The sequence below is a fragment of the Juglans microcarpa x Juglans regia genome, chromosome 8D (genome assembly GCF_004785595.1).
Source record: "Juglans microcarpa x Juglans regia isolate MS1-56 chromosome 8D, Jm3101_v1.0, whole genome shotgun sequence".
Lineage (NCBI taxonomy): Eukaryota > Viridiplantae > Streptophyta > Magnoliopsida > Fagales > Juglandaceae > Juglans > Juglans microcarpa x Juglans regia.
The window spans coordinates 9,608,103-9,621,029 of NC_054608.1; the positions used below are offsets into that span (position 1 = coordinate 9,608,103).

At 35.5% G+C, this 12,927-nt stretch overlaps 1 protein-coding gene across 1 annotated transcript; it reads left to right on the forward strand.

The window, feature by feature from the left end:
* Positions 1-12,045: 12,045 nt before the first annotated feature.
* Positions 12,046-12,462, forward strand: LOC121242189 (precursor of CEP11-like). Its single transcript, XM_041140083.1, has one exon. The coding sequence runs from the start codon at positions 12,046-12,048 to the stop codon at positions 12,460-12,462; it is 417 nt and encodes a 138-aa protein (XP_040996017.1).
* The last annotated feature ends 465 nt before the right edge of the window (positions 12,463-12,927 follow it).

A 12,927-nucleotide genomic window follows, 5' to 3' on the forward strand; every position in this document is an offset into this window, starting at 1 on the left:
GTCGCACCACCATTGGCCGCCATCTTTTCACCACATCACCATTGACCTCCCAGCAACCTAAACCACCCATACCCAACTCCGATCTGCCATCGGTGAAGCTCCACAATCTACTTTTCCGATTTGAGCATTTTGGCCTCCAAACACCTCCCACGCCGCCACCCACGGCCAATCACCACTACCATTAACTTCATCGACATCCCTAAGCCCTTCCCTTGTAATCTCGAGTCTTAGTTTGTCCTGTTCAAAAGTGGATTTTTGAGACCCATAGCCACAGTGCATTTTGTACTGTTACGTTGCTGTGCCGCCACTTCTAGCACCTCTGTGATCCTTCGAAAATTATACTATAGTGCTATAAATATTTTTCTAAAGAATTTTTGTGGTTTAAATGTATTTTTACACTAACTCATGTTTATTCTGATCTGGTTGGTTGTGCTGGACTGAGTCCGAGGAGCAAGGGAGTCAGATGGATTGGAGGATGAAGTTGTTTGTGTGACTAGATTATGTTGTGATTTGTTGGTTGTTGGAAATTGTATCGTTTCATGTACATAGCATATTTGCACGCTTGTTTATGTTTGTAAATGAAAATTAGATTTTCGCATAATTGCATATATGTTCATGTGTATTTTATGAAAACTGGGTTTTCATGTTAGAAATGGTTTTGGGTGCGTGTGTATCATGACCCCAAGTCGAGATGGGGCATTATCTCGGTAGAGACCCTCTGGTCACTCGGGAGTGGAATATACTAAGTGACATCCCCTGAGTTGTCGCTGGGCGACAACAGGATCAGACGGGATGGTAAAGCTCTCGTGCCGACTCTGTGTCCCCTCTGCTGGCGGGGGTTAGAGGATGCTTGGCCATGAACGCGCTGAGAGCGGAATTGGGCATCGCTCGTTATGAAGTCACTCACACGGTCGTTACCCGTGATGTGACTAAGGGAGCCAGGGTGTGTGGATAATCCCTAGGGGAGATCATGGTGCATACGGTTCAAATGGATTATTGGGCTATTTTCTAGAAAAATGGCGTGTGTTGGATAAAATGATTTTATATGAACCATTTTTTTGGAAAATGATGGATTATTGTTTTGGGCCATTTTCAGTGAAAATGGTCGGAAATGCTTTTATGAATATGTTTTGGGCCAAATGAGATTTTGGCGTGCGTTGAAAAATATTCATTTTCGGGAAAAATGATGTTTTGGGCATAATTCATATTTCATCATATGCATGCATAATTGTTGGTTGCATTAATGCATTTTTATTCTCAAGGGTTGTTTGGATTATACTTACTTGCGGTACCGTTTATGGTAATGCAGATTTCGATGCAGATGATGCTGAGGGCAAGCCTGTGGATTCGGCTCCACCAGAGGAATGATATGGGATCACTCGTTTATGTATTTGGACTTGTATTATATTTTTCGGGATAACCGTATAACTCTTTTTAAACGTTTTATTTATGTAAATTTGTATTAAAAATTCTGATACTTAGTTGACTTACTTAAAATATCCATTGCGTTATTCATTATACACTGTTGTATGTACACACACTTGGCACTCTCGTTGGGATGCGTGACCGTGTTGTCATCTTCTGGGCGTCTCGATTCCCGCATTTTCCTACATTGGGGTCGAGGGCGCCACAAGGAGTATCAGAGCAATTTGGCTCTGGGTAAAACCACATGTCCCTTAGGTGAGGTACCAGAAATTTTAAAAGTTGTAAATTGAAATTATCTAATTTAAAATATGTTGTTTTTATTGGTTTTATTTATTTTATTGTATACTACTTTATTTGTTTATTTATTTTATTGTATATTATTTTTTTTTTGTTTTATTTTGTGGTAAGTTATTTTATTTTTTTTTAATTATTTTATTGTGTACTACTTCATTTGTTTTATTCATTTTGTTGTATGTTATTTATTTATGGAATTTTATTTTATTTTGTTTTGTTTTGTTTGTTTTGTTCAGAGTTGAAAAGTAGGTTAAGGGTTATACTATGGAATGAAGATGGTACAACTGTGAATGCCATTGTTAGACTTGAACATTTAGTGTCGTAGGCCTGAACTCTTGGCGATTGGTTTGTTTTTAATATCAAGGCTCTAACGACATGGTATGGGTGGACTCTATGGAGTAGGAATTCAAGTTGTAACTGAGGAGGGGAATAGTTTTAAATCACTTAGGATAATTAAGGTCTTAGGATCCGTAGAATTTATGTAATGAGTCTATGGGGTAGGAGGTTGTAAGTTCTACGAACTTTATGGTTAGATTTATGAGAAGTTCATCTAAGGTTTGAGGCCCTATAGTTTTTAGGAAATAAGTTAATTGGATTTAAGGTGGTTGGTTCAACAAACATTTGAAGGATTACTTAGATTAGAAGTTTTCGATCTTGCCGACTTTGATAAGCAGTTTGATAACATTTGGAGCTTTAGAATTTACAAGTTTTATATGGTGAATGTTTTAGATTTAAGGTCATCGATCTTAAGGATTTCAGAAAATGATTCTTATCTGGTTTAAGGTTTTAGAATTGCAGAGTTGAAGAGCTGAATTATAATAGGATTTGAGTTCTTAGTTTTGTAGACTTGGTACACTAGCTTGATCTATTCTAGCGATTGATTAGTTGCTAACCATTAAAATAGGATTGATCAGACTTGAGTTACTGATATGAGAATTTTTCAGGAGAGAATTTCTTTCGAGATGGAAGGTAATGATCTAGTTCATGTATTTTCTGAGGATTGAAGATGTTGATCTAGTTCAGAAAATGATTGTTTTTAGCTCAAGGTTACAGTGACAGGTTAAGGATTTAATCCTTATCAATTTTAAGGATAATAGATGGTGCAGATTTAGGAAATAATTCTTGTTGATTTCGAGGATATAGGTCCAAATGATGGAAATGGTAGTGATGGATCACTTGCACTTTTGGAGGATTATTGGTTTTGGCTAAGGGTGCATGAGATTGATGCGAAGTAATGGTGAGTGTGTATGCATTTCGGAGAGTACAGGTCCTAGTTTCATTTTTTTTGGCTTGGAAGAAGTGGCTTTGGTAGGTGTTGAAGAGGAGTAAATAAAATAGTATTAAATTCAAGAGACCTTGACTTTTAGTTTTTGATGAGTTGATCGAAGTGTATAGTCGAAGCGGGTTACTCAATGGAATGATGATTGGCAATAATTGTTGTGATTATCTACAATAATTAATTGTGACTTGAGGTTACCTAGGAATTTAAATTTTGAGGCTATACTTTCATTTGAAGATTGAGCGTCCAGTTGGTTGAATTAAGGACATTGTTATTTAACTTGAAGAGAGATTAATGTGTCGTCATGTATGGTGTATGATAAGATCTTGGAAGTTGAAGCTTAGGCATCAGTGGTGGATAATATGATAAAGTATGTGAGTTAATAAAGCAATAGGATCCACGGGTGCTTTGCAATGGCTTTTGCTGGATTGAAGTTTTGAGCAGTATGGTTTGCCTTGAGGTTTAATAGTGATGTGCTATTAAAGAAACTAGTTGTGTTAATACTAGCTTATAGGAGTAGAAGTAGGTGGGCAAGTTACCAAGAAGGTTTTGTTAATGTTTTGGTGAAGTCAATGATGGTTCGTAGTGAGTTTAGTCACCGTTAAATTAGATGTTATTTAGAATGTAAGTGATGAGCTTTTGGGTTTAGGTTGTCAGGTAGGAGTTTATAGGCGCTCTTATTGGTTGGACGGATTGGAATCGAGCCTTTTAGTGTATGTTCCTTATCTTAGATGAGACGGGTGTATTTTGGGGTGATGTTACTTGTTTTCAATTTGGGATGTTGAGATTGATTGATATTGGTTTTCTGTCTATGATAATGGATGTATTTTGCGGAATATTGATTTTGATTAAGATAGTGGGAGTTAATTGAGGAATATGAGTGATAACTCATGATTTGGGAAAGTGAGTACTTTCTACCAAAATGTGGTAAGAGTTTTCTAGTTAGTAGGTATGAAACCACTTTGTACTCGATGGTGTCTTTTTTTTTATGAGGACAAATTTTATGCATGTGGTGAATTATCAGAGTGCGCTGTAGGAGCGTAATATTTTGATTGTACTTAGGAGTTCAAATTTTGTGTTGATTTTGAGAAATTAGTGGTGACTTGAATTTTTGAGATGATACTTGTAGATGGAGATTAATCACTCAGTTGGACCAATTATGTTATTGACGGTTAGCTTTGGAAGTGTCTATTAGATTACCAAAGGTAGAATACAATGAAGGTTTGGAAGTTGTAGCACAGGAGTCAATTGAGGTTAGCACAGACTATGGTATGGAGCTACTAATCATTGGAATCTACTGGATGTTGTATTAAGGTTCTTGTGGAAAAATGAGATTTTGGATAACATAGCCACCCTAGGAATACTGGGCATGATGTGCCACTTGGGGACTAATGTGAGTATGATGGATATCGCCATATTTATTGAGAAATGTGACACATGCCGTTAAGTTAAGCCTGAGCATCAAAGACCTACTAGTAAACTTCAACCTCTCCCTATTCTTGAGTAGAAGTGGGATGACATTTCTATGGATTTTGTAGTAGGTTTGCCGAGGACCCCTAGTGGGAAGAATTCGGTTTGGGTGATTGTTGATCTGTTGACCAAGAGTGTCCATTTCTTACCTATCAATAATACCGACTCTTTGTGTAAGCTGACTCAGTTGTATGTCAAAGAGATAGTGCGTTTGCATGGAGTATCCAAGAGTATCATGTCAGATCGGGACCCGTAGTTCACGTCTTATTTTTGGAAAAGTTTGCAGGCAGCTTTAGGCACTAAGTTGAAGTTTAGTATTGCATATTACCCTCAAACTGACAGTCAATCAGAGCGCACTATTTAGACTCTTGAGGATATGTTGCGATCTTATGTCATGGAATTTTAGGGGAGTTGGGAGAATCATCTGCCACTAATTGAATTTGCTTATAATAATAGTTTGCATGCCTCCATTCAGATGACCCTGTAAGAAGCTTTGTATGGAAGGAAGTGTAGATCATCTTTGTGTTGGGATGAAGTTGGCGAGAATAAATTGATTGGGCCTGAGATAATTCAAGAAATGAAATATCAAGTTCGGTTTATAAGGACTAAAATGGCAGAAGCAAAAAGTCATCAGAAGAGTTATGCAAATACAAGGAGAAGAGATTTATCCTTTGAGGTAGGTGATTGAGTTTACCTCAAAGTCTCTCATATGAAAGGCTTTAAGTGCTTTGGTAAGAAATGAAAGCTTAGTCTAAGGTATGTTGACCCTTTTCAGATTATAGAGAAGGTTGAGCTTGTTGCTTATAGAGTTGCATTGCCGAACTATTTTGGGAAAATTCATGATGTGTTTCATGTATCGTCATTGAAGAAGAGTTTTGAACAGTAAGAACCACGTTTTGCTGACCCTGAACGTATCCAACTTCAACCTAACCTTACTTATGAAGTTGCCCTGACCAGATCATGGATTGGAAAGAGTAAAGGTTAATGTCCAAGACGATATCTTTGGTGAAAGTGTCATGGGGTGATCCGTTATCTCAAGATTTCTCTTGGGAGAGAGAACCCGACATGAGAGAGCAATATCCGTACTTGTTTGGTGGACCCTGGCGGTATGTTTCTTAAGTCTGCTCTTAGTCGAATCTTATTCCTGTCCTAACTTTAATGTTTGACATTGCCAATTTCGAGGACGAAATTTTATTTAAGGGAGGAGGATGTAACACCCAGTATTTTAGTGTATTTTTAATTGAATGATATTTTTATTAATTCAAAAAGTGATTCTCTTATTTTAAGTTTATCGGATTTTTAGTTGGTTTATTTTTATGATTTTTAATTTGTGAAAATTATTTTGATATGCTTTCTTAATATTAGTTATTGTTATACATTTAAATTGCTCTTTATTTTAAATTAGTTTATTATTGGATTTAATTATTTTATTTTCATTTAATTACTACGTTTAAATTATTTTATTTAACTTACTGTTTTGAAATCATTTTCGTTGAATCATTTGTGTGACCCAAAATGTAAGGATTGGACCTCATTTCTTTCTCTCACTTTTTGTTTTTCCTTTTTTCTTTTCCTCTTTTACTTTTCTTTTTCTTTTATTTTTCCCCTCTTTTTCTTTTCTCCTCTCTCCCTGCTTCTCTCCCCGCTCGTGCTACACCTTCCCTTCTCTTCCACGTCGTTTTTTTTTCTTCCACCCTCAGCGCTACCGTGCACCGCTCGTATGCGTTACCACCCCTCCCGTTTTCTTTCCCTCCGGCCGGCGACCTCACCCTCCGGTTTCTAGCCCCTCTTGCGCCGCCATGAGCCCTCACGCACGACATCAAGCCGCGGCACCTCTTGTGTTCGCGCGTGCGTCGCACCACCATTGGCCGCCATCTTTTCACCACATCACCTTTTGCCTCCCAGCAACCTAAACCACTCATCCTCAGCTCCGATCTGCCATTAGTGAAGTTTCACCATCTACTTTTCTGATTTGAGCATTTTGGCCTCCAAACACCTCCCATGCCGCCACCCACGGCCAACCACCACCACCATTAGCTTCATCGACATCCCTAAACTCTTCTCTAGTAATCTTGAGTCTTAGTTTGTCCCTATTCAAAAGTGAGTTTTTGAAACCCACAGCCACAGTACATTTTGCACTGTTATGTTGTTGTACCGCCACTTCTAGCACCTCCGTGATCCTTCAAAAATTATACCATAGCTTTGTAAGTATTTTTCCAAAGAACTTTCGTGATTTAAATATATTTTTGCACTAACTCATGTTTATTGTGATCTGGTTTGTTGTGCTGGACTGAGTCCGAGGAGTAAGGGGGTCGGATGGATTGGAGGATGGAATTGTTTGTCTGACTAGATTATGTTGTGATTTATTGGTTGTTGGATATTGTGTCGTTTCATGTACATGGCATATTTGCACGCATGTTCATGTTTATAAATGAAAACTGGGTTTTCATGTGATAAATGATTTTGGGTGCATGTGTATCACGACTCCAAGCTGATGGAGCATTATCTCGGTGGAGCTCCTCTGGTCACTCGGGAGTGGAAAATACTGAGTGATGTCCCCTGGGTTGTCGTTGGCCGACAACAGGATCGGACGGGATGGTAATGCTCTCGTACCGACTCCGTGGCCCCTCTGTTGGCTGAGGTTAGAGGATGCTTGGCCACGAACGAGTTGAGCATAAAACTGGGCATCGCTCGTTACGAAGTCACTCGCACGGTCGTTACCCGTGGTGTGACGAAGGGAGCCAGGGTGTTCGAATGATCCCTAGGGAAGATCATAGTGCATACGGTTAAAATGGATTATTGGGCTATTTTCTGAGAAAATAGCATGTGTTGGATAAAATGATTTTATGTGAAGCATTTTTTTGGAAAATTGTGGATTTTTGTTTTGGGCCATTTTCAGGGAGAATGGCGGAAAATGTTTTTATGGATATGTTTTGGGTCAAATGGGATTTTGGCTTGCGTTGAAAAATATTCATTTTCGGAGAAAATGATGTTTTGGGCATAATGCATATTTCAGCATATGCATGCATAATTGTTAGTTGCATTAATGCATTTTTATTCTCATGAGTTGTTTAAATTATACTTACCTGCAGTACTGTAACGTAGATTTTGATGCAGATGATGCTGAGGGCGAGCCTGTGGATTCGGTTCTGCCATAGGAGTGATATGGGATCACTCGTTTATGTATTTGGACTTGTATTATATTTTTCGGGATAACTATATAACTCTTTTTAAATGTTTTACTTATTTAAATTTGTATTAAAAATTATGGTACTTAGTTAACTTACTTAAATTATCGATTGCATTGTTCATTGTATATTATTACATGTACACACACTTAGCACTATTGTTGGGATGTGTGATCGTGTTGTTATCATCCGGATATCTCGATTCCTGCATTTTCGTATATGGGGTCAGGAGCGCCACATATATGCTCACTTAATTGCGTTGTATGATATTTAAAAAAAAAAAAAAAAAAAAAAAAAAAAAAAAAAAAAAAAAACAAACAAACAAACAAACTCTCCTTAGGAACAATAATGTAGAATTTCCATATAAAACCCAAAAAGAAGAGAAAAAAAGTCATGAGTGATAAAGAAAAGGGGATGTTTTTCTTCTTCTTATTTTAAGAGTACTATTATTCTAAAACCTCTATAGTACTACACATTGCTTACGTGGCATGTAACTTAATTTAGAATATAAATTTTAAATTTTAAATTTTATAAATCAAATCTTACTATTTAATTGATGCAAAATGTGTGTTCATCCTAACAAAGAGTACTTGATGTGAAAGCAAGTACTACTAGCACAGGAGAGAATATATATTAATGTTCCAAAACGACTTTTTTGGCTAAGTAGAAAGATTAATCATGGTTAAAGTATAATGAAAACTTTTTCAATCCCTGATACAACTACAACCACGAAATTAGCCTACTGATCCGCTTTCACAAACCTCAATACAAATACATTTTTACGTTCTTAATCCACGCAAAATTTTCATTTTTCTTACCTAATTAATTTCACAGACAATTTAGTCATATAAGCATAATCAGATTGGAAATTTAAACTACTACTACAACTTATAATATTATGTTATTTAATTACTCATTTTATTTAGATATATATATAATTATGTTAATCATAATCACATGATTCTATATATTATATATATATATATTTGCTATTTTACATGACAGCATGGGCTATAAATTAACGGACCAGGCTGGGGAGATTAACTAAAGTTTTCTTTCAAAACAAAATGAGATAAAGAAAGCTAAAGATCATTTTTTTTTTAAGAAAAAAAAAGATAAAAGAAGCTCATGCGTAAATTTATTGAGATATATATTATTTAAAAATTATATAAAAGTAATCTCACAAACTGATGTAATTCATCAGATTATGAAGACATTTTTATTATAAAATAAATCTAACAGATTATATGAAACTACACCAATATCTAAAATTATTTTTATGTAATCTTTTTACAGGTATATCACTCCTCGTTACATAATCGGTTTTTGCGGAAAAAAAATGCATTAGTATTCTATTCGAAAAAAAAACATGATCAGCACCAATAATCATTCAACATATATGGATTCCCAAGCCATGCATGTGTGTGCCACTTGTTTAAAAACTCTTAAAACAGTATTAAAAAAATGGGAATCCCACGTGGTGCCATCCAAAGATTCCATAATCATGAGGCCCTTAACTGGAATTAATAAAAATCAACAGATGGGAAATGCTTGTCTCTGTCAGCCCCAAAATTATCCCACACTATGAGTGACCCAAAGGTCTAGCTAGGGTCCAACTACATTGAGTGGGAGATGAACTTCCCTAACTCGAGGAGCCAACCCCATAATTCTCAAACAACCTAATTATCTTTTACATTCCAGATGGAAATAGATATCAGATCTAAAGAGAGAGAGGCCGCATAAATAATGGGAGAAATGCTTTAATTATAAAAAAAAATTTTATAAAAATAAATCAATAAATTAACATAGTTTAATATGATACATTAGATTATAAAATTATTTAATTTTATTATAAAATATGTCTAACGTATAATATAAAGCCATGTCAATTTATAAGTTTATTTTTATAAAATTTCTTTATAAATATAGTGCTTATTACAAGAAAAACGAATATTTATAACAGATTATTTATAATAAAAATGACTATCTATAATAAAAATATATTTATTTTAATAAAAAATAATTGGACATAAATAAAAGCTTTTCTTGTAGTGGCGCTTCTCAAATAATGGAGGGTACGTACAAATATTAGCTAGCTGGGTATCTTTGGTCTTCAATATTCCTTCAGGTAGGACCGATGTCAGTGGGGTTTGAGAAGCTGCAGACCTTTCTTTTAGTAGAACAAAGTCTTGAAAAGTTAGTGCGCAGTTGGTCAAGATCCATTGCTTTTTTAGTAATGCACTGATCAGATCTTTGAATGGAATCCCCAAATCCAATTTGACAAACTAAACTATATTTGCATGATGTGATTGTCATGACTTTATGGGAATAGGAAAATATACTTATAGAATGGCGCCTATATATGTAATTAATTCTTTCTCTTTTTTTTTTTTTAAATAGATGCATTTTGCATACAATTATATTATTAATTTTGTACTTTAATTTGCATCCCACTCTATAAAAACTAACAAGTTACATTTGAAGCTATAAAAAGAAATTATAATTTGTAGCCTACCCCCATGCATTAATTAAGTTCTATAAGTTAAAATTGTGTAACATCACCTTCTTCTTTTTTTTTATCTTAATACCCATAATTTAATTAGGGTATAAGATATCATTTTAAAGAGTTATACTAGTACTTTCAATATTCATTTATGTTATCTATCTTCCATGTCAAAGGAGTGGTACATTGGATGTGGTAATAAATAAATAGATCAAAATGCTACAGTCACAAATAGATCTCACAAAAGTAAACTGGTAAATTAATGTAATTTCATATGATTGTTAGATCTAATGTATATATGATATCACGTCTTTCTTTAAGCCATTGGTAATTTGTTTTGACTTTGGTAGGCCTCGCCCTGTGTGAACGAACTACTTCTGCAACTATATGCACGACCTGTTACTCTGAGATACGATCAAAAATGCCTATACCTGGTTACCATGCACTAGGAAGCTTGCTCCTCCGCTAACATGAGGTCAGTGCTTGTGGAGCCCTAGTCCCACCAGTACCGAAATTAACAGAGTCATGAAGTGCAAAGCTGCAAAATGTTACAGGACTTCATGAGCGCACACACAGTTGAGGGCCGGAGATCAGGGAATTGAAGTTGGGGATAGATAACTTTTATTTTCAATAATTCTTCGATCGATCCTAGCTCTTCCTTTTGCTGGGCGGTTCTCAGCCTTCTTAAGTGCTCAACAATTAAAGGTACTAGTACTACTGCATGCTGTCTGCTATATATTGCATTTTGAAGATCAGTGCTTCATGAAACATGATTTTCCTTTTCTTTTCTTTTATTTTCTTGTCTTTTTACAGAGCAAAACAAGCTGGCTAGGCTAGCACACCAAATCGTACCTTGATTCTTTCATCATTACCAGACGACGCATCTTGCTCAATTAAATTGCTTGCACTAGCTAGCAGGTATTTAAATAATATATGTAGTGCAGAAGTTGATTATTTTTCTTTCTACTTGCATATATAGTTATAATTAATTACTAGATTTGTATAACTCCAATCCAGTACATACCTAAGCAACTAATTAATAATTAATATAAAACATTAATGACGAAAACATGCATAGAGCCACTTGATCTCATTGCTGCGAAGAAGTTTAGACATGTAGAGATAATATTTTGGTATATATTCGGCCAAAGTATAGTACTTGACCTCATTTTCATTCAAACAAAGAAGCTAGCTCAAGAAATGTAATACGTTAGAGGGTCTAAGCAAAGATGGTTTCGTACGTGACATATGACGAATTAACAGTCGATGGGTACAGCTAGCCTTTGAATCAGAGAGATTCAAGGGCAAAACACTGGGAAGTCATATATATGTTGGATTCGTACCAGAAACGTCTCATCATGCCTTGTGGGTGGAGATGTTACTTCTGGCTTTAGACATTTTTTCAAAGTAAAAGATCATATACATACATATATATGTATGTGTATATATATGTATGCATGTATATGCAGAGGAATGGAGAATAGTTGATGGCACATGCAAAATAGAATTACAGTTCCTCAAGCAATATATATAAAGAATATACTCATGATGTCATGCTGCATGCAGTCTCTACCCACATTAGAACTTGGCAAACATCATCATAGGAATCGTTTACCATTTAACATTTTAATTTAAATTTTCCACATTTTATTTTGGAAGAGAATTGATGGATGGAATCTGCAACCCCCAACCCTAGGTCTATATATACACTCAGGATACCATTGCTGCCTCCCAAGCCTCCCCCTCTATATTTATAAAGTTCTCTCTCCCCAACACACACGATCTGCATGCACATTGATCAGAATTAGCTTTTATCTCTCCTTTTGGCACTTGAATTCAGTTCAGAAACAAAACCCAAAACCATTAATCCCTTTTGTCTTTCATTCATGGCCACTAGCTTCAAGATCATTTACACTAGTGCTTTCCTTCTTGCAGTAGTAGTTTTCTCCAATGAGATTATTTCCATGGAGGGAAGGCAGTTAAGGACACAAATAAACAAGAAGTACTCGTGTGAAAACCATGCAATATCCATTTGTGATGATAACAACGAAAGATCATCAGAGATATTGAGTCGAAGAACTTACATCGGTAATAATCACAAGTACTACTACTTCATGCGCCGTGACGTTTTAGACCATGAAGCAGATTCTGAACCTGCTGCAGGTGCTGATCAAGGCCGCTCTGGTACTGTTGACAATGTTGAAGCAAGCGGTGCTGATGATTTCCGACCCACTGAGCCAGGACACAGTCCCGGTGCTGGCCATTCGAAAGGGCCTCGAAGCGCAGATATTCCAAACCTGTAGACATATATACACATAATTTATTGTTTGTCTCCACGTACTTATATATAATTGCACGCATGAGCATTATTAATACATCTATCCCTACTTGTTTAGAGAAATAAGTGAATTACTTTCATTGTTGGATTATTTAGGTGTTTGGATTTGGTTTGGTTTTATCGCTAGATCGTGATGCTTATCATGTGTAATATATTTAAGTTCCTCGACTAGCTAGTTGTGTAATGTTTGTAAATCATTCCATATATATAAATATATATATATATATATATGCATGGTATCAATCAACTGAATTATTGGGTGTTGTTAATTATATGTTTGTATTTCAGTGGTTGAGGTTGGCCTTTTTATAAATAATTTTAATTGATATTAATTATTTTTATTCTCTATTGATTTATTTGTGGTTGTAGTATTAAATTAATAAGTACTAGAAAGAATATGGCTAAAAAAATCTTTTGGAGTTCCGGTTTT

Bases quoted from the DNA above. Each gene is read 5' to 3' on its own strand.
- LOC121242189 (XM_041140083.1), top strand. From the start codon at position 12,046: ATGGCCACTAGCTTCAAGATCATTTACACTAGTGCTTTCCTTCTTGCA.